The sequence below is a fragment of the Athene cunicularia genome (assembly GCF_003259725.1).
Source record: "Athene cunicularia isolate RWA chromosome Z unlocalized genomic scaffold, athCun1 chrZ_part2, whole genome shotgun sequence".
Classification (NCBI taxonomy): domain Eukaryota; kingdom Metazoa; phylum Chordata; class Aves; order Strigiformes; family Strigidae; genus Athene; species Athene cunicularia.
The window spans coordinates 12,031,793-12,056,989 of NW_020799143.1; the positions used below are offsets into that span (position 1 = coordinate 12,031,793).

The 25,197-nt window shown below is 41.3% G+C and overlaps 1 protein-coding gene across 7 annotated transcripts in view; it reads left to right on the plus strand.

Moving 5' to 3' along the window:
• The window catches only part of HSD17B3 (hydroxysteroid 17-beta dehydrogenase 3), a 33,175-nt gene extending 8,984 nt beyond the window's left edge, over nt 1-24,191 (plus strand). For 4 of the 7 annotated variants that reach the window (XM_026866137.1, XM_026866139.1, XM_026866140.1 and 1 more), the window contains 9 exons: nt 3,162-3,237; nt 9,627-9,734; nt 10,425-10,492; nt 11,653-11,688; nt 13,630-13,664; nt 14,692-14,773; nt 22,416-22,481; nt 22,789-22,938; nt 23,605-24,189. In XM_026866137.1, the coding sequence (XP_026721938.1) occupies nt 3,189-3,237; nt 9,627-9,734; nt 10,425-10,492; nt 11,653-11,688; nt 13,630-13,664; nt 14,692-14,773; nt 22,416-22,481; nt 22,789-22,938; nt 23,605-23,715 (705 nt within the window). In that variant the 5' untranslated portion in view covers nt 3,162-3,188 and the 3' untranslated portion in view covers nt 23,716-24,189. Of the gene's footprint in view, nt 1-3,161; nt 3,238-9,626; nt 9,735-10,424; nt 10,493-11,652; nt 11,689-13,629; nt 13,665-14,691; nt 14,774-22,415; nt 22,482-22,788 lie in introns of all 7 variants that reach the window. The other 3 variants (XM_026866136.1, XM_026866135.1, XM_026866141.1) reach the window with 3 other exon arrangements.
• The last annotated feature ends 1,006 nt before the right edge of the window (nt 24,192-25,197 follow it).

Below are 25,197 nucleotides of genomic sequence, written 5' to 3' on the forward strand. Positions count from 1 at the left end.
TACTCTGAGATTTGTGGTTTAACCTCTGCACACTTCTCATCTGATGTCAGGGCACAAGCAGGATGTTGGTGGCTCACATGGTCACCATTTTTGTTATTGTTAATAGTTCATAACTTTCTTATAAGTCAGGCCAATGCTTGTGTTTAATCAATGTTTTAGCTGACCGTTTTGAGACACGCACTACATTCATTTGTACATCATCTTCTCGAATCTTAAACCTTTGTTTCATTTCCTGAAATTGTGCATAGTATTACCAGCAGTGTAATACAAGCTAAATATAATCTGAGTTTTCCTGCCCTAGTTGCAAATTTATTCTAATTTCTCTGCTTGGTCTTGGATTTATTCCTGGAAGTACTGCTATTCTACTTGTTGCACAGGTGCAGAGCCAGCAGAAAGTTTGCAGAATCCTTCTGCCCTCTTGTTTCAATCTTGGTCTGCTGGACTAAAAAGTGTTCAAAGATTTGAATAATACAGGTCTGAACCCTAGGCAAGGAAAGAAAAGGGGTGAAGCACTGAGACCATATCAGCACAACCCTGGAGAAGAGAGAAGAATCTCTTTTGTAATAGGTAGAAATTTATGGTAGGCAGCTACAAATTCCATAAAGCATTATTAGAGACTTTTAAGTGATTACATCTATTGATCCATGTAGAGAATAACCAATTTTTCAGGGTAACTGTAGTAGTTACATGCATGGTTTCAATCTAAAACCTGTGTCTTGCCTTTCGTGAAGCTTTATGTTCCTAGACTGAGCTGCAAAAACTGATAGAAAATGCAGAGTGACTTTACTAATTTAATGTAGATTTAAACTTTTTAACCATGAGTTTGTGAGATTCCAGAGTGCACATCCTGCTTGATCCTTCTTCATTATTAGGCCCTTTTCTAATTTGTCATAATTCATTATGGCTGGAGTCAGTAATAACGATCTTGCATTTTGGCAGACCGAGGTTCAGGAGCAGTTTAATTCTTTGCCGCTGGGAGTCAGGATTTCCTAACCGAAGCAGGTTCACGTTACACAGGGCAGGGAGCCAGTGCTTATTCTTAACTGTGGGGGAAAATACCATCCTCTAACGTAAAAACCTTGCTGTGTTCAGAAGATGCTTTGTGCTGCAAACATCTATGCTAAAAGTTACCTTTATTTGAAATGTGATAATGTTAAACCTGTTTTAACCTTTCCTGTGGATGGCCAGGAAATTATTTTCTTAACACAGTTCTTTTTGTTTACTTCAGGATGCGTTTGAATCTCATGGTAGTTACAATATCCTGAGAAACCTATTTCTGAAAAGGATGCACATTTTCTATGTGGGTGAGGAAACAAAAAAGAGTAGTCAAGTGTGTAGCCTCTTTTGCCTTAAGAAATGGATGCTATGGCTGCTACAGCCTTATGCTTCAGTTAGTCTGGTATACACCAGCGGGGAAGTATCTCACCTGACAGTTAACAATTTTATGAGATTGCCTCAAACATGCTTTTAGCTGAAATACAATGTAATCTTAGCAAGAGGAATAATTTTTTACTTAGGTTTTAGGGGGGATTTTTCTACAAACAAAATACAGAGACAAGCTGAGATGATATTGAGAAGCCCAGTGAAGCAGAATTTTGTTTTTATTTTGTATATGACATGGCTGATATTTGGTCTTGGGTCTGAAGGCACAAAAATTAAAATAATCCCCACTGAAACACCCCCAAATGGCAGATGGACGGCGACCACCTCTCAGAAACATCTTGAGTCAAGCTCATTGTGGACAAAGTATGTAGGCAATTAGAGTTCTCTTCCTGAGAACTTCAGAAGGAACCCTTAAAACAATCTTTCAAAACTCCTGAGCATCTAAGTCTCTGCAGATCTCTTTGGAGCACCAGTCAATTGTGTTAGAGGGTCTCCAAAAGCACAGAATTGTGAGCATGTGTTTTGTTTTTTTTTCTGAAAATGCAAATAGTTGTGGCTGGTGCATTTAATAGACAGTCTGCCCCTTGTACTCTTGATGTAGCAGAACTTTCAACAAAGGTCCTTTAACATTCTCTACATTGTTTCAGAAGAGCGCAACAAGACAAACAGTTTCCCTTAAATAGATTTAAGGAGCAAATGTTGCAGGGAGTCAACTGTGGGGATGAATGGGTCGTCAGTGTGTGGCCTTTGCCACTTAGTTTCTTCTAAGCAAACCTGGTACTTTCAGAATATACTGGTTTTATCTTTTGTGCTGACCAATTTAGCTCTCTTTCTCCTTGCTCTGACAGGCATTTTACTAGTTTCAACTTTATCTTTCCATTCTCTGTGCACACAACTCAGTTCAGTTTCCACTTGTTAATAACTTCATTTCAAAAGCTTGGGACATATTTCTCTCTCAGTCTTTGCTGACGAACTGATGGGATTGGGAGGCCTCAGAAGGACATGAGAAAACCATTGTCTATTTGTTCTGCATTTGTTCTGCATATGGTAACACCAAATGGACTATAAATGGACTGCTGTGTTAAGTAGTGTTCACAGCTATAAACTTTTGCTAACACCTTTCCAGAAGTATCTTTTGTGGCTATATTTTGAGGTTTTACATATGGACTTTACCTTTTTTCCTTGTGTTTTTTTTGTTTGTTTGTTTGTTTTGTTTTTTGTTTTGGTGTTTTTTTGGTTTTTTTTAGTTTCATGTAATGAAAAAAACAGTTACAATATATCCACCGACCTGTAACGGATTTTATTTCTATTAAAAAAATATGAATAATGTCAAGATTTTAAAAAAGTGAGAGTGGAAGGTGGTGTTGTAAAATAACTAGGAAGTCATCAACATATTTGGCCTCCCAAATCCAAGTAGAAATAAAAATGTATTTCTGAGAATTGTCGTGTTGCTTCCACTACCTGCAGGCTTTTATTAATTTGAATTTGACTCTGATTATTTATTTTTGCTCATATTATTGAGGTGTGGTTGTTGTCCAGTATATTTTTCTTGTAAGAGTCCAAGATTTTACAGTAAAGGAGATGTTTTAGAAGACTATTAGAAGTCTGATTTTTGTTTGGCCTGGTTGTAATATCTGTTGTTTACCCATTAGGCAGGTGACAGGTAAATGAAAGCAATTTTAAAAATCCATGATTGCTTTTATCGCAAAACAGGAAAAAATTGAAAGATTTCTGTCACCTTACTGTTTCCTAACAACTTTTATATTCCTCTCTTGTAGCTGGCAAAACGTGGATTAAATATAGTTATGATAAGCAGAACTCTTGATAAACTGCAGAGAGTAGCCTCCGAAGTTGGTAAGTGTTTGTCTCAAACTTATCTTCCTCTTTAGCAGCACAATGGGTTTGATAAAACAGCACAATGGTTTTGATAAAAAAAGTGAATGTGGATTCTTTACAGGCTTCATCTGCCTTTATAATCTGTAAATACAGGCAAAGGAGATGTCATTATTAGAGTTGTCAGAAGGATCTATGAAACAGTTTATGCTTAAGAAAGCAAGATTACCTTTAGGTCAGTTCTTGGAACACAGCAAAGGAGGAGCAAAAATTAAGTCAAGGTACCTGGTTCATTTGGTTTCGTTGTTTGGTTGGTTTTTTAAGGTTTTCAAGTTACATTTGGCTTTTGATAAGGCAGTCAAATAGCTTGTCTTAGAATTAATGTTCTGTTTCTTTTCTTCAAAGGAAATTAGCCATCTACCCTGAGGGGAATGGATTGTTTAAATACATTAAGATAAATAGATTAAAGATTTCTTTAGGAGTCAAATCAGTTTATAGCCTCCATTAACTTCAAATATTGCTGTAATCAAGGTTATTCTTCCCACTGTCTATTTTCCTACACATGGTTTCTGTTCACCTGATTCCTGGATTCACAGGTTCTTGTGTTAAGGATATGTTGCTCCAAGACTACACCTCTGTCAGAAAGACCTGCCTTCAAGCAGGCTTAGCAGCTGACTCCAACAGGGTATCAGGTCCAGGATACTTAGCTGCAGAGAGAGCAGTGCATCTCTCAGGGATATGGCAGACTTGAAGTGCCTGAAAAAGTCTGTAATTTCTGAACCTTCACCTACTAAAATCAAGGATTGGACCCTAAAATTTTCTGCCCAATTTTCCTCCTTTTTTTTTTTTTTTTTCCAGATACAGACTTGTTTTCCTTTGGGAAGCAAGGGATATCAGAGGAGGAAATCACCAACTCCCTGAATAAACTCTATAAGCAGTTGTATCTGCGAGACCCAATATGACTACAGCCTACACTAGCCCCTCTTAAGTAAACACCATAAAAAAAATTTCTATGGGAATTAGGTCAGCTCTGGTGTCATTGTTGTATTTCTTTGCAGCTAAATGTTAAAGAATTACAATAATGGAAACCTGAAGAAAAAAAAAAAAAAGGCTAAAGAGTTTTTATCGTTTCTTTGCATTGTAAATTATAATCATAAGCAAAGAATAAGATTCCTGAGACTAACATAGCTAAGTAAAGGAAAAAAAGTCATGCAGGTCTGGAGAGATGATACAGTGTAAATTCCTCTGCACTATGATTTATTATAAGGCCAGCCACTGGCCACCTTCCTAACTTGAGGCCATACTGTGCTGAATTGTGTAACAGTGGGTAATGTAGGACTTGCCATGTCCTGAAAGGTACAGCTGAGATAGCCTACCCTGCAAACATTCCTGTGCCTTGTGCAAAAGTGACCTGTGACTTTTCATGCTATGGAAGCTTCATTGACAGCAGCAGTGTTATCCATGTAATCCAAGGTGTGGGGACGTGGATGGTGTGACCCCAGGAGCTCAGGCTACACTGATCAGTTTTCCACACTATGTTCAGCTGGGTTGTGGACATAAAGAGTCCTCCTCAAAGCTTGCTGAAATTGGTGGCAATTCCCAGTGAGATCTTTCCATTGTTTTCAGTGGGTTTTGGCTGAAGCCCAGAATGATTTATCTGTTATTTATTGTGTCAGGTTAGAAGTGAGTACATAGCAACAAGTAGATGGCACAAACAACAGGAAAGAGAGGAAGACACAGTGATGAAAAGCATAGAGTTTCTGACCTGGAGGCCACTAAAATCAGCAGGGAGCTCTGAATGTGGGCTTATGTTAAAACTTTGGAAATGTTTCATTGATTCCAGTTTTCAGACTCAGGCTTTGCTGTAATTAAGCTAAGCAGTCACTGGGAAGGAAGAAAAGTTAAACTTACTCTGATGTTGTGTGAGTAAATAAACAACAGAAACCCAAAAATGAATCAGAAGCTTAACCAGAATGATTGTACTGTTTTCTAAATTTTCTAATTCTCACTGACTTTTTCTTTCTAAACTGTTTACACAAGCAGTATCTCACTTGAAGTGGCTATTATTACCATGAACTAACGTGCAAGGAGATTAAGGCACAGAGAGATAGACAAAAAAAAAATGTAGGCTATGTAAATTTGTTGCAGAACTGGACACATTACTTGTTTCCTTTTTCTTAACAGCTACACCATGTATCTTTTTGCAATCAGTTGGACACCATAATTAAAAGACTTGCCCCCCTTTTCAATCTGATTATATTATTTGCCTAATCAGTTTGGATACTGAATAATATGAATTAAAAGAGTCTAAAGTAAGGGTAATTTCAGAGATCTCAGTGTTTGGCTTTCCAACTCTTGGGGGCTACTGGTGTGCCTGAGAACAGCTCTCAGAGCTGGAGCAGGCAGAAATCTGCAGTAAGAAAAACATTTCTCTAAAGAAGCACTGCAATTGAAAACCAGATTTCCAGCCACTCAGACTGGAAAGCTCTTTTAGAATGAGATAAAAGATAACAAAATAAGTCTTGTGGAGGTCAGATGGGAGAGGACCATTATGCCAGGTATACTGCTCATTTAACACATTTAGTACTGTAGTTGTGAAACATTGATCAGACTATAAAACCAGGGCATTAGAAATGATGTAATGCTATTAATTGCACTCCTTTTTTATTTCTTTTGCCTACATTTCCTAAACAAGCTGTACAGGCAGAGCTAGGTCTTGATTGAAAAGTTATGTTAGGATCTATTTATATGACCAGGATCTATAATGTTTGGCTGTTAATGCCAAACTAACAAACAAAAGCAGCTTTTGTAAGACATAAAAATTATTCACAACAAAAGTGGTTAGTGTTTTTGGGATTTGGTTGTTGGGGTTTTGGGGAAGTTGGTTTTGTTTTGTTTTGTTTTCCTTAAATCTGCACTTGAGGAAAGATACAGGTGTACCAGTTTAGACTAGCTGTGCATGCGGTTAGTGAATTTGGGTTTGGTGTTGCAGGAAGTAGTCTATCCACCTCTCACTCCTGAAATTATGCCTGTTAATACAGAATAAAGCAGTGAATAAAAAAATCACTCCATATCATTGAGAACCAAATGTGCCTTGCTCCCACGAAGACCTGTGAAGGTGCTAGTTCATTTAGCTGTCCCCCTTGCTACAGGTTGAGTTACCAATCTGCTGTACTGTGTCCTCTGCCTCTTGTCCTTCCTGCTCCAAGAGCTAAGCAGGTAACTAGCTGACATCACTGACTAGCATAAAACAACTCACTTGACACATCATTCCCTTGTCCTCAAAGACTCTTAAGAATGCCTCTTGCTGGTCCCTTGAGGTAAATGTTATTGCTCAGGACTGTTTTCCCAATATGTACTTTACATAACAGAGCACTTGAGGGCCTTGAACCAATTTTCTGAGTGCTCTGGTAACTACTAGTAATTCCCGTGGTTTGTTTTCAGTTTTGTTTTGTATAGTTTGTTTTGTCTTGGTTTGGATTGGTTGTTTTTCACGGAGTTTGTGTTCTCTTGTATCTTCAATCATCTTTTGAAGTTTTGCTTTTACCCTCATCTTTTTTGTCTCTATTTTCCCGTTATTTCTAAACCTGAGTTATCTTGTTTCTGAGGAGATGCATTTCTCCAAAAGGCTTTTGAAACATAGCCAAAACTTGTGCTTTATAATCTGACACAACATTTTATATTTCTCCCCAGTCTTAAATCTTTTTTTTTAACCTCTTTCTGTTGTTAAAATAACTTCTCATTTTGCACTCCTCTGCAAATTTCCACTGAATATGAATGCCCCCTCTTAGCCTGAGTGCTTCTCTCTTCGTATTCAAATTTTGCTGTAGCACTTCAAAAGGCTCTCCTCTTTCTGTGTGTCACTTAGGCATTCATTTTACTACCTCAGCTTTTCAGAAGATCTTCATAACTCTAAGTAGAAATGGAAAGTTTCTGTCAGACTGCAGGTCCTAACTAACTTCTAACTTCATCCTGTTTTCTTCCTGGTAAATTTCAAAAGGTAACATGTTGTCTTGTCTGACAAGTGGGATTCCCAAATGGTCTGAGGTCAGGAGTTAGACATATTCTTCTTAATGATACATTTTATAACACATCAAACAACTCAGTTCAAGTTTTTAATTTTCATAAATTAGTTTTCTCTTCATTTTTTAAAAAGACAATAACCTTCCCTGATGTTTGAAAACCCAGGCTTGCTTCTCACGTGCTTAGGACTTTTGAAAAGAGTTGGAATGGCTTGTGTATTCAAAGACTGTTATAAATCTTTGTCACAGAGAGACACATAAGAAACATTGGAAATTGTTTTTTGGCTCTCTCCTTTGCAGAATTTTTATCATTTTCTGAAGAGCTATCCCTGGATAATTCATTTATCAGCATGATAGTTTTATTGGGTTTTAATATATTGTTTTATTCTTAAATGAGACAGGAAAGCCATCTGGAGTACCTGTTTGCTGGCTGACAGTGCTGATTGCAGCAGTACAGACAGGGAGATGCAGAGAAAGTCCAAATGGTTTGTCTGATCCTCATTTTTATGTTGCTCTAGTTTGGCTGCCCTTCTGATTGCCCACAAGAAAGATGTCCACAGTATCACCACACTTTTTAAGACCATCTAATTTTGTTATAGAACTCTTCAGTCAGAAGGTTGCTATAGGTGTCTGCTCCAGATGTTGCTCTGTTCTCTCCCAGTCACTGCATTTACACTCACAATGTCCTTTTCTTTATAGCTGTACCATTCCCCCACCCTGAGACCATGAGGGGGTCATTTGCCACTAGAGTTGCTTTTATAGGTTGAAGGTTCAAAGGGTGTTTTTGTCCCTTTCATACACACAACTGCAGCTAAGAAAGAGGGCAAGAAAAAGGGCACTCCCTCCTTTATTCTGTCATGGAAACAGATGTCCTCTAAAATTGCACACAAGACAGAGCCTGCATTTCAGGTCTGGAATCAGGGTGTCTGCTGTTTCCTCAGACTGCTGTCATTACTTGAGTAGTGTAAGGTGGTTGAGACTTGCAGTATATCAAGGGGCAAGGAGGAACAATCAGGAGGGAACAACTTTTTCTCATCCTCCAACAGAGGCTTTATTTTGTTGCGAACTGACCTGTGGGACCCAAAGACAGCTTTCTGCCAGCCTCGCTCTCCCGCAGGAGCTGGTGCAAGGCCTCTTCCTAAGTTCTGAATGTACACCAAGGCATGAGGCAAGATTTCTGGGTAGAACTCAGCAAGTCTGATTCCTATTCAAGGCAATGCTCTCTGTTCCCAGTATGATAAAATCAGGCTCCAAACAAGCAGACAGTTTTCCAAACAGGACCCAAAGCAGACTTTCTGCCATCCGCATGCACCTGAATTCCTGCCACTTGCAGCAAGTCTGCAATCCAATCATCTATTGACATTTCCAAGCTTTGCCTGTCACTTTCTCAGCAAAATCCATCTGAATTTCAGGTGGCCTATAAAACTTCAAAGGTTTAGTAGCAAGAATGTACAATATGATCATCTAGTTAGAAGAGACCTTACTAGGCCCCTTTAAAGGAGAACCTTGCCTTTAAAAATGAGTAAATAAGAGCCTCTACCTCTTTTCCTCATGGAACTTCACTGAAAATATGAACAGCAATAAATCAACTGCTGAGAAAAATGGTAATGTACAGCTGGGCTCTACTCCTGCATAGCAATGACACTGGAAAAATCACACACATTTCACTTTCACTTTCCCTTCTGTGTAAATTGACTTGTAAATTAATTTATGAAAATTAAAAACTTGAACTGAGTTGTTTAATTTAAGCTATATCCTCCTTAAAATGCCTTTTAGTCCTGCAAAATCCTGAGGAAGGTTCAATCTACAGAAATCCAAATGCCAAAACAGGAGAGGAATTGTTTGAAAATAAGACACAAAATACTACATCACATCTAGCACTGTTTTCCCCTCCCTCTATGTAAAAAGATAAGCTCTGCTTGTTAAAGTGTTCATCTTACATATGAAAACACTTTTAAAACATTCTGTAAAACTGTGCTTATGTAGAAGATCTGGCACCCACATTCGCTTCTCTAACATATGCTAACAGTGTTCATTTGTAAATATTATGATAACCAGGGGAAGAAGTCCTGGTGTTGGTTTGGGTTTTTTTCCTACTGAAGGACCAAGTCATGTTTAGATTTTGTGGGGGAACTTCTGCTGATTTCAGGGCATAAATTAGTCTTATATTTGCCAGGCCATTCCCCTGAAAAACAACTGGATACAGTGAGAGTGTTTTGCTTTTGTTGTAATATTTATTAAATCAAGAAAGTTGAAACAATTGTTTACTGTACAGCAGGCATTACTAAATGAGACATCTGATTGTTTCTGTCCTTACTTAATTACAGCTCTCCCTCTCTCTGGGTAGATGTGAAGGGGTTTTCTTTTTTTTTTTTTTCTTAATTACAGAGCAGACCACAGGTCAGAAGGTGAAGGTTATACAAGCCGATTTCACCAAAAATACAGTATATGAGAACATTGAAAAAAGTCTGCAAGGTTTGGATATTGGTGTCCTGGGTGAGTCATCAAGGTCTTAATCAAAGAGTATTTTATGGCTGCAGTGTATTAAACAGAGAAGTGCATAAATAATGTCACAACAGGTTATTAGCCAACACTTAAAACCAAGGATACAGCTGTCTAATGCAGCTGAGCACTACTTACGAACAAGTTTTAAGTGAATTAGTATTCTCCAAAGGCTTCCTGTTTTTCTGTACAGTGGCTTCTTTACTGTGAAACCTCTTCTGGTGCTTTATAAACAGTATCCAGCATGTGGGGTGACTTCCTCCCTCTTTGGCCTCAAGGAATTAATTTTCAGTATCAGTCGTTTTACAGCTGTGTGCAGTTCTTATATTCAATCTGAAATGAGCCTGTGGCTAACACTAATCAGTGCAATCCACACAGCAACAAGGAAAATACGGGCTTTTTTTAAAAGAAAATAATCCTTTCTAATAGTGAAACAAACGAAACAACAACACAAACAAACAAACAATCCCCCAAACTGTACCAACAGGCTGTTTTTCTGCTCCCTGAAGTCAGCGCTGATCAGTGTTGATGACTTCAGTGAGAACAAGACCCGATGCTAAACAGCATTTCTCTTCACATACAGCTCAAAAGCTTCTGGGTCTCAAGGAGAAGCCATTTGTTTAACTAGCTAAACTATGCACTTTGCCTAGATTTAATTCTTATTATTGTATCTTCTTTCATTAGTTAACAATGTTGGAATGCTTCATAATCCTCTTCCATGCCGTTTCCTTAATGGACCAGATGTAGATGAGGTAGGATTTCTACTTCAAATATAACAACAAAGAATTGTATTTCTGTTTAACAAGGGACAGATTCTGGCCCCGCTACAATTAGCATGTATTTAACTGTTCAGTTGAGTGGCAAAAGAACTGGGCCTGAAGGAGCATATTTTGATATATTTTTAATACTGAGAAGAGCTTGCAAGAGAAAAAGAACAGTAGATTTCAGCTAAACTGCAGCAAGCACCCAGTGATAGAGGGGAGAGCTGGTCAGCTATAGCAGGGATCAGCAACCCTTCTGGCTTGCTCCTCACCTGTATGTAATGTAATGCAGTCCAGCCTGGTCAAAGCCACAGCTGAAGTGCTGGGTTCTTGTTAGTAGTATCAAAACTTACTTATTTGGAACATCATTGCTTAACTATGTAAAATTAAACACAGTTTAGTTGGGGGAAGGGGGGGGGGGAATTCATTTACACACATAGTATAGTTTGACAGAATTAAAGATGTGATCAAGTTTTTCACTGCCTTATTGTTGTACCTCTATTGTTGTACTTCTATAGTATTATCCATGAAAAAAACAGAATTTCTGAGTGTATTTCTTGCTAGCACCTATCTCAGGATCCCTTCAGTCTATATATCATCACCTATTACAAATCAGAGATCCCCAAGCAGGCTGCTTCTCTCAGCACTGCAGCTGTATGATGGCATCTCTGCTGCTACTAGACTTGTTTGCTTGCTGGTCTTGGGAGGATATATCTGTAGGTGGCAGTGATTTTGCTGCACAGTCTATCTCTGTCACTGAGAGCCACGCTGTCTCTGCCCGGACCCTCTTGTAATTTGTTGTTTGTATGCGTCCAGCTCAATCTGCTGGTGCCAGTCTCTGCCTGGACACTAGGTTTCTGGGTTTTGCCATGTGCAAATACCTGACTAGGCAAACTGGAGGACTTGGAATCAAAGGGATGCAAAGGAGATTTGAGCTCCATGTTTAAAATAAAGTGAATCAAGACTTACCTGCCTTTGAGTATCCCTATCTCATAGGCACAGTCAGTGACAATTCAAGACAAGCTAAGCAGCCCTAAAATCAACTGCCTTGCTAGAAAGCTTTTCAGGTGGAATTCCTAGCTTTGTTACCTAGATAAACTACAAACTCTTTGAAGTTAACTGTGAACTTACTGGTTTCTTGCTTCCTGCAGAACCTTGTCAACTGCAATGTTATTTCTGTTATAAAGGTATGTAAACACTTGCATCTATGTTACATGTATGATGTATTTTATTGGAAAAAATGAGTACTGCACAAGAGTGATCAGCTAGCTTCCCTGTGTATTTTCATTTAATGTATCAGCAGATAGTAATTTTCAGCAGGAACATCAGCATTATTTTAAGGACTCCCATCTGTTTCTACTGCCTATGAAATATTTTGATCAGAGCTGACTGGAAGCCTTTTAACACAGTTGCTCGGTTGAGACACATCGTTATACTGCAGCTGAAACACTTTTCAAAAACGTGTTTGTTTTGGTAAACAGGGATATTTGTTTCAGAATCAAAATCTTCAAGACAGGAAGACCTGCAGGCTAAATTTTTGTACTGTACTTGCATTTTTTGTCACGATTCTGTTCTGCAAAAATATTTTTATATTAGTGCAGGACAGAGACTTAAGAAGCAACCTCTTGGTGCTAATTTTGGTTGTCCACTTCCCTTATAAGAACAGTCAGTATTTCATGCTTTCCACCTCTGATTAATATTTGTATCACTCTGCTGTTTGCAAGCAGCATGTTAACATGAACAAGAGCAGAACAGGAGCTTTGTAGTAAATCTCAGCCTTGGCTAATATCTTTCTAAACATGACCTGAAAATTATCAACAGATGTTCCTCTTTCTTTTGCTAGCAAACTTTACATCCGAAATTTGTACTGCTGCTTAATGACAGAAACTAAATCATGTAATATCAGTCAACTGAAACAAATTCTTCCATGAAGTAGTTTGGTGAACTTTCTGCTCCTAGGTTTTATTATATTTGTATGTCAAAAGAACAGAAATATCTGTAGTATCTGAGTGGTATATATATGCCTCACAAAAACAGGCAAACATTTCTCCCTTTATCATTTCCCACCTCAAATATACCTCAAAATCAACTTCTGCTTCACCAGGACCTGGGGATTCCTTTCTCCTAGTGCTGCAACCATGTCCTTTTCAGTCTTTCACAAGCTTTCACTTTCTTTCAGAATGTAAAGAAATCTCCTAAGTAGCATTCCTCATGGTTAGGAACAAATCTGTTTGCGTGCCCCCCACCCCATCTTGATTCCTGCTAGGATCCTGCTCACCACTTCTTGCAGTGGAATGCCTGAACTCCAAGTATTCCTGGCTCCCACAGATGTCACTGAGATTTTCAGCACTGTAAAAACAGGACTTTTGCCTGTGTTTTCCACTTTACTTGGAAATTACCCTTCACCCAAGCTGATGTGACCCACCTGCATTGTCACCCTTTCTGAAAACAGACCTTGTGAACCCCACCCTGCTCCTACTATCCTGTTGTGCATAATGACAGTACTGAAACAACAGGGAATTAACAAGGATCAAATTAAGCTGCATCATTCGTTTGTACTACTTTTCATTACTACCCTTTGCGAGTAAGATCACACTCTTATCCTGAGAAAATTCATACATATGTATTTTTTTATAAAGAGTCATTAGTATGAGTATGAATTCCCTAGGGACTTAGGCTTGCTATCAATAAAACAGAAGCAGATTTATTACCTAAAAATTGATTTAATTGCACTTTAAAAATCATAAGTGTGATTAAGTCTACTGTTAAAGTAAGAATGGATTATTAAATAATAAGCATCAAAAAAGATCCTGAGGCTCTTTTTTGGTAGCAGAAAAAAGTTGTCTGTTCATGATTTTCTGCTATTTCTGGCCCAGGTACAGGCAGAAGAAAAATGTTAAAACACTACGAAGTTGACTTTCTTCTTACTATTGATTAACTATTGAAGAATGATGAAATTCAGATACTGTTGAAAAGCTTTGGATAAGCATAAGACTTTCACTGCTTGGAAGACTAACCTTTGGAATTTTTTGGCAATTCAGATGATTTGTGAATAAAACAAAATCAGTTGAAAAATGTGATCAGAAAGAGGGAGAATGGATATAATTCTTAACATGCTTGTCTTACAGATGACAAGAATAATTCTGAAACAAATGGAGGCAAGGTAAAATCTTTTTTTCTAGAATTTTCACTAGCTTTTAGCTGTTACTTCAGTGCTGACTATGCTTTTTCATGATTAATTTCTGCACTTTACAGTATGTCAGTCAGTAAAATTCCTTCTTTTGCTGTTAGTGCTATGTGAATGAATGATAGGAACTGCCACAAATTATAAGTCAACTGTAGAACAAGGCAGAAAATATGAAATAAAGGACTGTCTCCAGTAAAACCATGCAAGTGTTGCAGAAAAAAAATTACATGTGATGGGACTAATTAGGCAAGAAACAGGATTTGAATATATTGTTGTATTCTTCTAAGAGTGGTAGCTATGCTTGGAATAATACTTTTCAAGCTCTGGAAATACTTTTCAAGCTCTGTACTACATCAGGGAGATTAATTCAGCTGTACAATTAGGGATTCCTTTTCTCCTCCTAATACAATGTGTATTTTAGAATGAGGGTCCTTAAACCAGAAGTTAAGGTTTTCAGATGTAGTTTCTAGAAAACATTGTTAACTACTGCATTTTAGGGGCCAGTGCAGGCTTTTTGTTTTGGCAACAAAATAAGCTCTTACTGTTTAATTATTTTGGTTTGGCTTATTCCTGGTTTTTGCTGAAAGAATTGGTTTTAGTGATTTGTACAGGGAGTTGTGAATAGGGAATCTAAAAAGAGGTGCAAGGAGGAGGAAAAAGAATGTGCTGGCTAATGAGCAAAGGAGACCTACCAATTACTGAGAAGGATAAAATCTTTCCTCTGATGGCATTTTTGCTCTGTTAGATGTACAATAGTAGGTACAATGTTCCCATGGTTTTGATTCCACTAAGCATTCAGATTTCACTTATGACATTATTCCTAGCTGTTTTAGACTTAATTGCACCTAACTAAACCATAAAAATTGGTCTTTTGAAAGTGTAGTCTACAGTATAATAGGAGAGCTATGCCTTCTGGGGGAAAAAAGTTGTTTTCCACTTGTGCAGGCTTTTACTATAGTACTGTCAAAGTAAACTGAATGTAACTGTTTAAATTAAATTTCAGACAGAAAGGTCTTATTCTGAATCTGTCCTCTGGTCTGGGTACTTTCCCTTGTCCATTATACACAATGTACTCAGCTTCTAAGGTAAGTCTTTCACACTGCTTTATAAAGAAATCCCCATCGCGTGTTAACCAATGTGTTTGTATCAGCAATACAGGGCCAGATTACCAGGACATAAATCAGTGTTGCTCCACCTAAACAATGAATTAATATAAATTAGCACTAGCTGAGAACTAAGAATCAGTGAAACTATGTAAATGAAATCCAACTGAAGGTATGGCTGATCATTGGCATATTTTTGCCTTCGATTAAATAATATTATACCACTGTTCCCAATCTGTCCTCGTGCTGGGAAGTGATGACTTTTACCAGGCTGGCTTAAATAGTTTACTCAAAACTGTATATGCACAACAGTGCTAGATTTTGCTTACAAAACCAAGAATAAAACTCCTGGTAGGTGGTGTTGAGTTGCCTGACTTCATAGATTTGAGTTTGAAATTTTGCTCTGAATTAAAACCCCAGAGCTTGTAAAAATGAGGAGTGAATTATTTTTACTGAAATTCCAGAAGCAACTTGCCTCAGCTCAGGTTTGCTTCAACTGAAAAATTCTAACAGTATTTGTTTGAACATAGCTAAAATTCAGCTTGGTAAGAAAAAGCTAGTTATTCTTGGTAAGAAATGCTGGTTTTCCATTTCCTTTTGCTCTTTTCAATGTAAGTTTCTCATTACTCAAAGTTTGAACTACATTCAAACCAGACAATTTTAGTTCCTTAAAAAATTTTAGTTAACATTATTTCAAAGTGATATGGTACACTGGTTGTATTATTTTGACTTTTTTTCATTCTTGGGTATCTTTTACCTTTGTTTATTTTAAATTGACTTTTTTTCAATGCCATGAAAGGAAACTTTTTTACTTGTCAGCCTACTGATATTTCATGCAATATCATGACACTATTGGTTTTTAAGTTGTGAGACCTGTGAAATGGTGGCTTTGAAACCCTGTCATTTTTTTCTCCTTAGTAGGACTTTTATATTTCTAATTAGAGAGGACTCACTGTCAAGTTTCTGAATTTTTCTTGAAGATCTAACTCCTAAAATCAGTCTTAAAAGAAACTCAACTTCTACAAAAAGAAGTTTGTATGTGCATACACTTCATGGTGTGGAGAAAAACTTAGAAAGATAAACGTTAAAGCTACAACCCTTCCCAGATTCCCGAATACCTGACTTTGAAAATCATATTTGTAGACTATGCTAATAGGTATATACTGAACGCATGAGTTGTATTTCACTCCCCTTTATACTGAAAGAGAAACAGCAGTGTAAGTGTTGAACTGAGAGGGTAGGTATCAGCGAGAGATAAGAGTCACATGAAACAATAGCTAGTATAAATGGGACTCCAGATAGTTATATATCTGCATTTTCATAGATGTGACAAAGCTTTCAGTCCAGTCTGCAGTAGTACTTGTTTCATGTCTGGCTTGGGCTAACACCAAGCTCCATCTTTTCTGGTGCAGATAAACAGTCAATCTTCAATCACTCATGTGCACCAGCAGAAACTTTGTCTTGAAAAGTTCATTTTTAAGTTTTTCACCACTGCACTGTGCCTTAACTTGTATGATGCTTGGCTGTTGTCCTGGTTCAGCTAAGACAGGGTTAAGTTTCCCCAGCAGGGGGAAGGGATCTCCAGCTGGGTTATTCATACCATGGTGACATCAGGTCTGGCGTGGTGCTCTTTTCTTTGTGGCTTTGGTCACAGGAAGCACACATACCGGGCTGTCTGTGTCCATTGCGATATTTCTCTGTATGTATTTTGTCTTGTTTACTGTTATTACTGTTTGATGTTGTTATTATCGCTATTGTTGTTGTTCAGATTGTTTATTACACTATTGTATTAAATTTCTTCTTATTTTAACCCAGGGTTTGTGACCTACTTGTGTCCGAGGGTGGGGGAGGGACAACAGCAACGTGGTCTCTGGTCTCGGCAAGGCTTAAAACCATCACAGCCTTTTTGGCGCACCAACATGGGGCACAAGACGGTTGAAATAAGAATCAAAAAGGGACAGACCCTGACCAGAGTGTGTTGGAGCAATCTGTTGGGTGCAATTTTTTTTCTGTTTGTATTTGTAATGTTTGCAATGCTGGCCCACTTGCTTGCATGGTGGGGCTGCATTAATCCTTATATCCAGTATATGATCCCAGTGGTGGCGTTTGTTATTGGTGGAAAATGTATTAAGGGTCTTATGTTGATGTACTGGCTATTGACTATAATGTGTTTGTATCGCTGGGGTGGGGGGTGTGTGTGGGGGGGAGGCGGTACCTGTTTGCTGCCTGGGATTTTGTTAGGGGTCTCACCCCCAATATGGGTGAAACAGGGGAAGAGATCCTCTCAGTTTTTGAGAGTTTCAATTATCCTTGGAGCCTGCAGGCCAGTGTGACTGTGGCACAATGCTTTCTGAATGTCTGCCTGATTTCGGTTTTGGCCATGCGGCACTTTTCTAACAATAGCAGTGCCCAGAAACCTGCCCCGAGATCAGATAACAGTGAGTGGCAAGGGGTGTGGGAAAAGATGGACAAAGGCCTGAGTCGGTGGCACCTCCAATGCTTTGGAATTTCACTCCTGAACAAATGCAGAGCCCCGATAAGCTGATGGAGTGCTTAGAAAGGGTGCGTTACCAAGCTGGCAAAACCCAGGAGACAAAACTCGCAGCGATGTGTTGGGGACTTGCCCATGCCTACCGTGTCCTCTTTAATACCACCCACTGCCCTCAAGGGGGAGAAAAGGCTACAGAACCTGAGAGTGAAGTTCCTGGTACAGTATCTGGGCCGGGGGAACAGGCAGAGCCAGTATCATTCTCCTCCACCAGCACAGCGACTGAGACAGATAGCCAGCCAGTGCCGGGGTCAGTCACCCTGATACAGAAAACCAGATATACCAGAAAGTCAGCTCATAAAGTGGGGGATGGGGATGAGCCAGGCCCAGCACGGGAACAGGAGGAAGAACCAGAGGTGATCGTCTGATCTCTATCCCCGACTGAGCTGTGAGATATGCGGAGAGATTTCGGCCGCCTGGGAGGCGAGCAGATTGGCACCTGGCTGCTTCGATGCTGGGACAATGGAGCCCGTGCTTTTGAAATGGAGGGAAGACAGGCCGAGCAGCTGGGATCTTTGGCCAAGGATGCTGGCATTGATAGGGAAATAGGGAAACAGACTCAAACCCTCAGCCTTTGGAGGCAACACCTGCTCAGTGTAAGGGAGAGGCACCCCTACAAGGATAGTATCCTAAGTCAGCTAAGCAAATTTACCAACATTGAGAAGGGCATTCAAAATCTCAGGGAACTGGCTGTGTTTTATATGATCTAGGGTGACCTGAATGATGAGCAGTCACCCATGGACCCATACCAGGCCCCTTGCACACACCTGATGTGGCGAAAGTTCCTGAAGAGCGCACCAGAAGCACACTCGAAAGCATTGGCAATGGTGTCCTGGTGGACAGACACCCACACTCTAACAGTGGATGGAGTGGTTGGCAAGCTCCGGCAATATGAGGGAAATCTCCCTTCATCTCAACATTCCCTGGTCTCAGCTGTGGAGGAACTGTCTCAGAGGGTCCAGAAAGTGGGAGAGGACACATCCTACATTCCATCTTCACGGGCTGATGTCTCAGCCATTAGAAGTAAACATTTCCCCACCCAAGAGAAAGGCAGCAGAAGGCACACACCACGAGGCACCTTGTGGTTTTTCCTCCCTGACCATGGAGAAAACATGAGGAGGTGGGATGGACAGCCCACTGCTGCCCTAGCTGCATGAGTAGAGCAGCCAAAAGGGAAGACCATCACGAAAGGGGAGACCTCCAAGAAGAGCGCAGCTCCAGTGTCCAGTCAGAAATCCCCCAGGCAGAATAGAATGGCCAACCTTATGTCTGACCCTCTTGAGGGAACCAGTAAATCATTCTTGCAAGAAGTGAGTGATGGTGAGCAGAATTAGAGGGACCCTGCCTCCAGCCAGGTGGAGGAAAGGGATAATCGGATTTACTGGACAGTGTGGATCCGATGGCCTGGCACATCAGACCCACAAGAGTACAAGGCTTTGGTGGACACTGGCGCACAGTGCACCCTGATGCCATTGAACTACAGTGGGGTTGAATCCATCTGCATCTCCAGAGTGACAGGGGGGTCCCAACAGCTGACCCTACTGGAAGCTGAAGTGAGCCTGACTGGGAAGGACTGGCATAAGCAGTGTGACTGGCCCAGATGCCCCGTGCATCCTGGGCACAGACTATCTCAGGAGAGGGTAATTCAAAGACCCAAAAGGGTACCGGTGGGCTTTTGGTGTAGCTGCCCTGGAGGAGGTTGAACAGTTGTCCACCTTACCCAGCCTCTCAGAGGATCCCTCAGTGGTGGGGCGGCTTAAGGTTGAGGAGCAGCGAGTGCCGATTGCTACCAGGACGGTGCAGTGGGGGCAGTACCGCACCAACCGAGATTCCCTGGTCCCCATCCATCAGCTGATCCGTCAGGTAGAAAGCGAGAAGGCGATCAGCAAACTCACTCACCCTTCAACAGTCCTGTATGGCCAGTGAGAAAGCCTAATGGCGAATGGAGGCTGACTGTGGACTACCGTGGCCTGAATGAAGTGATGCCAGCAATGAGTGCTGCAGTGTCGGACATGCTAGAGCTCCAGTATGAACTGGAGTCGAAGGCAGCCAAGTGGTACGCCATGACTGACATTGCTAACGCGTTCTTCTCCATTCCGATAGCGCCAGAGTGCAGGCCACAGGTTGCGTTCACTTGGAGAGGCATCCAGTACACCTGGAATTGATTGCCCCACGGGTGGAACCACAGCTCCACCATTTGCCATGGACTGGTCCATACGGCACTGGAGAAAGGTGGGGCTCCAGAACACCTGCAGTACATTGATGACATCATTGTATGGGGGGACACAGCCGAGGAAGTCTTTGAGAAAGGGAAGAAGATAATTGAAATCCCCCTGAAGGCCGGCTTTGCCATTAAGCAAAAGAAAGTTAAGGGGCCTGCAAGGGAAATTCAATTCCTAGGAATAAAATGGCAAGATGGGTGTTGCCACATCCCAGTGGAGGTGATAAACAAGATAACAGCCATGGCTCCACCAACTTCTAAAAAGGAGACTCAGTCTTTCCTGGGCGCTGTGGGGTTCTGGAGGATGCACATCCCGAACTACAGCCTGATTGTGAGCCCTCTCTACCACGTGACCCATAAGAAGAACGATTTTGAATGGGACCCTGAGCAATAACAATCCTTTGAACAAATTAAACGAGAGATTGCCCAAGCAGTAGCCCTCGGGCCAGTCCGGGAAGGGCAGGAGGTTAAGAACGTGCTCTACACCGCAGCCGGGGAGAATGGCCCTACCTGGAGCCTCTGGCAGAGAGCACCTGGAGAAACCCGAGGCCGACCTCTAGGCTTTTGGAGCTGGGGATACAAAGGCTCTGAAGCTAATTACACACCAACTGAGAAGGAGATACTGGCAGTGTACGAAGGAGTTCGGGCTGCCTCAGAAGTGGTCGGCACTGAAACACAGCTCCTCCTGGCACCCCGACTGCTGGTGCTGGGGTAGATGTTCAAAGGAAAAGCGTCCTCCACACACCATGCAACAGATGCCATGTGGAGTAAATGGGTTGTGTTGATAACACAACGGGCTCGAATAGGGAACCCCAGCCACCCAGGGATACTAGAGGTGATCACGAAGTGGCCAGAGAGCAAAGATTCTAGGATGTCACCAGAGCAAGAGGTGACAGGTGCTAAGGATGCCCCACCATATAACGAGCTGCCGGATGAGGAGAAGCGATATGCCCTGTTCACTGATGGGTCTTGTCGCCTTGTGGGAAAACATCGACAATGGAAGGCTGCTGTGTGGAATCCCACACAATGGGTCACTGAAGCTGCTGAGGGACAGGGTGAATCGAGCCAGTTTGCAGAGGTGAAAGCCATTCAGCTTGCTTTGGATATTGCTGAGCGGGAAAAGTGGCCAAGGCTCTACCTCTACACTGACTCGTGGGCGGTGGCAAATACCCTGTGGAAATGGTTGCAGCAATGGAAGCAGAGCAACTGGCAACATAAGGGTAAAACCGTCTGGGCTGCTGAAGTATGGCAGGACATTGCAGCCCCAGTGGAAAACCTCGCTGTGAAGGTGCACCATGTGGGTGCCCATGTACCCAAGAGTCGGGCCACTGATGAACATCGACACAACCAGCAGGCAGACCAAGCTGATAAGATTAGAGTGGCTCAGGTGGACTTGGACTGGCAGCACAAAGGTGAACTGTTCATAGCCTGGTGGGCCCATGAGACCTCAGGCCACCAAGGTAGAGATGCAACATACAGGTGGGCTCGAGATCGAGGGGTGGACCTCACTATTGACATCATTGCTGAGATTATCCACAGATGTGAGACGTGTGCTGCAATCAAACATGCCAAGTGGGTGAATCCCCAGCGAAATGGAGAGTGATGGCTGAAATATAGATATGGAGAGGCCTGGCAGATCGACTACATCACACTGCCACAGACCCGCCACAGGAAGCGCCACATGCTCACAATGGTGGAAGTAACCACTGGGTGGCTGGAAACTTACCCAGCGCCCCACGCCACCGCCCGGAACACCATCCTGGGCCTTGAGACCCAAGTGCTGTGGCGACACGGCGCCCCAGAGAGAATTGAGTCAGACAATGGGACCTACTTCTGAAACAACCTCATAAATGCCTGGGCAGAAGAACACGGCATCGAGTGGGTCTACCATATCCCCTACCATGCACCAGCCTCTGGGAAGATTGAGCGCTACAATGGACTGTTAAAAACCACACTGAAAGCACTGGGAGGTGGCACCTTCAAAGACTGGGACATGCATCTAGCAAAGGCCACCTGGCTAGTCAACACAAGAGGATCTGCCAGTTGAGCTGGCCCGGCTCCGTCAAAACCTCCACGGGCTGTAGCTGGGGATAAAGTCCCTGTGGTGCACATGAGGAATATATTGGGAAAAGTTGTCTGGTTTAGTCCTGCACCAGGCAAAGGTAAAGGCAAACCCATCCACGGGATTGCTTTTGCTCAAGGACCTGGGTGTACCGGGTGGGTGATGCAGGACAATGGAGAGGTCCGATGTGTACCACAGGGGGACTTGATTCTGGGTGAGAACACACCGTGAATTATGCTGTGCCTTTGTTAACTGTTGTTTTGTTATTGTTAACTGCTAAATGGCAGCTGGACATGACTCAGATGGTATAGAATAAAGGGGTAGATTATGTCCTGGTTCAGCTAGGATAGGGTTAAGAGAGAGAGGGGGAAGGGATCTCCAGACGGGTTATTCATACCATGCTGGCATCAGGTCCGGGCACAGCAGCACAGGAAGCTTTTGCCTTTGTGGCTTTGGTCGTGGGGAGCATGGGGCTGTCTGTATCCATTGCAGTATTTCTCTGTATATCTTTTGTCTTGTTTACTGTTATTACTGTTTATTGTTGTTATTATTGCTATTGTTGTTGTTCTTGTTTATTACACTGTTGTATTAAATTTATTCTTATTTTAACCTGGGGTTTGTGCCCTACTTGTGTCCAAGAGTGGGGGTGGGACAACAGCAACATGTCTCCAGTCCCGGCAGGGCTTAAAACTATCACAGCCATCCTTGTTAAGAAGCTGTTTGCACATATTTGTGAGCATATGTGAAATTTCTTAGTTTCCTCTGCAAATGTTATTTTGTTTTATTATTCTAGGCTTTTATAAGCACTTTCTCCAAAGCACTACAAGCAGAATATAAAGCAAAGGGAATTATCATACAGGTAATGCTGTATCTCACCACATTTGCTTTCATTTTAAGAAATTCTTCAAAAATATCTGAGATGCCAAAATCTGTATAGTATAACTGTCCTTGGTGAAACGCTGGGTGGCCCTGTCAAAGCTCTCTCTCCTCTCAGTATACATCTTTTTTCCTTATTCTGCCATAGTACCATTACCTACTCCACATAGTGCCTTAATCCATTGCAAGTATCTGTTATAATTTGTCAGGTGCTGTGGGATTCTGCAGAGTGAATGGTCTTATGTAAATGTTAGATGACATTACAGTGTTAGTATGATTTCTTATTTTAGGTAGTGGCTCCATATGGTGTTTCTACTCCAATGACAATGTACCAAAAACCCGGTCTTATTACAAAGACGGCAGAAGCGTTTGTTAGTGAATCACTGGATTATGTCACCTTTGGAGATGAGATTTTTGGATGTTTAGCCCATGAAATGCTGGTAATTGAATGTGTTGGTGTGTAAATAGGTCCCAAAGGCTGAACCAAGTCTGCCTGGACTCAGCATGTTCTTTTGACTGTTTTCAGAGACCTTAAGTATGGATATCAATAGAGAAACGGTGAATAGGTTGTTCAGGCTAATATGGCACCAGTAAACTATGAAGGGAGGAATATACAAGTAAAGCATAATGTTATCAGCACAGTGTGGCTTTCTGCACTTTTGTGTCTTGAGCTGATCTCATTTTGATATCTGATTAGACTTTATCCTTTCTCTAGCTGCCTGTTTTTATGACCAGATTAGGACCTCTACTCCTTTACAGACATTGGTCAGCAGATTCAAAAGTTATTAGTGGGGAAGGGGAATGACATAAAAACAGACTGTGCTATCACATAAACATAATTTCCTTAGGATACCAAGCTAACACAATAGAATAAATATTTATACAAGGCAGCTGTTATGATGATGAGCATTAAATTAAAGTATTTGGAAGGGAAAAGATTTGCTGGAAACTGAGAGGAATTAACAGCTTAAGAGAAACACACATACTGAAAGTATAAAATTTTGCATTTACTGTTTTCTATGTCTTTCTGAACACTCAGTTAATTTATTTCAAGAGGTTTCTATAACCCTTTGCCTTTGTATTGTTTTTGCTTGATTATTCTGAAGGCACGTGTCCTGCAGTTCATCCCTTTATGGGTGTTCCACAGCAACAGACTTCAAGAAGCAGTCCTGCATGCGTTTACCAATTATCTGAAGAAGAGGCGGAGAAACCCCTAACAGAGTAATTTTTGCAGAAGATGTGCAATGGGAAACACCATCAGGATGCATTTTACTGTGTCTCTGTGTTTGTGAATGAAGAAAGAATCAAATTAGTTTCAGCTATAGCTCTGTCCAAATCACCTATCAAGTAATAAGCGATTTCATCTAATGAATCTATTAAGTAAATTCATTCCTATCCCTTTCCAGAGACGATAAAATTTGCTAGAGCTGTTCCAGTGATTTCTGTTGTTAGATAGGTTCTTAGAAATTTATGTTACTAACATAAGCTTGTAGGCTACAAATGTTTAAACTTGTTAGATGTACTTGAATAAAACAATGATTTGCTTTATTTCCAAACTTGTTCATTGTGTATTTTGATGCTTTTGGTGACTGTTTTGTGTCTTTGGTTTCTTCTGAAAAGTCAAGGAGATTTGCAAGAAGAAAAAAAGAATGCTTTCAGGGTGTAAAGTACACACTGGACCTTTGGAAGTCTGCAACAATAAAAAATGTATTTCTGTCCAGAGCCTGTGAATGATTTTATCCTTTGCAATATCTGATATGGGCTGGAGGAGGTAGGAGCATAGGCAAAAGATAAACAATAATTCCACATTCCTGGATGAATTCAGAAGGCAAACCTTTTAATTGTAGATACTTACGAAGATCATACTGAGTGCTATTAAAAAGCATTTCAGGGACAATGCAATCATCAGGTACAGTCAACATGGGTTCATAAAGGGAAGGTCCTGCCTTTAACATCCTTCTATGATAAGATCACTCACCTAGTGGATGAAGGGAAGGCAGTGGATGCAGTTTTTCTTGGGTTTAGTAAGCCTTTTGGTTCTGTCCCTCACAGCATCTTTCTGGACAAGTTGTCCAGCTGTGGGATGAGTGGGTTCATGCTGCGCTGGGTGAAGAACTGGCTGAACAGCAGGGTCCAGGGAGTGTAGTGAACGGGGTTACATCTGGCTGGTGACTGGTCACCAGTGTTGTTCCTCGGGGCTCAATTCTTGGGCCAGTTCTGTTCAACATTTTTATCAATGATCCGGATGCAGGAGTTGAATGCACCATTAGCAAGCTTGCTGATGGTACCTGCTGGGAGGTGCTGTCAACTCTCTTGAGGGACAAGAGGCCTTGCAGCGGGATGTAGATAGATTGGAACATTGGGCAATCATCAGTTGGATGAAATTTAACAAGAACAAATGCCAGATCCTGCACATGCGATGGAGTAATGCTGAACCTAAGTACAATTGGGAGAGGAGTGGCTGGAGAGCCGGCCTGCAGAAAGGGATCTGGGGGTGCTGGTCGACAGCAGGCTCAGTGTGAGCCAGCAGTGTGCCCTGGCAGCCAGAAGGGCAAACCGCATCCTGGGGTGCCTCAGACACAGCATAACCAGCCGGGCAAAAGAGGTGACCATCCCACTGTACTCAGCGTTGGTGCAGCCTCACCTTGAGTGCTGTGTGCTGTTCTGGGCCCTACAGGTTGAGAAGGTCCTTGAATGCA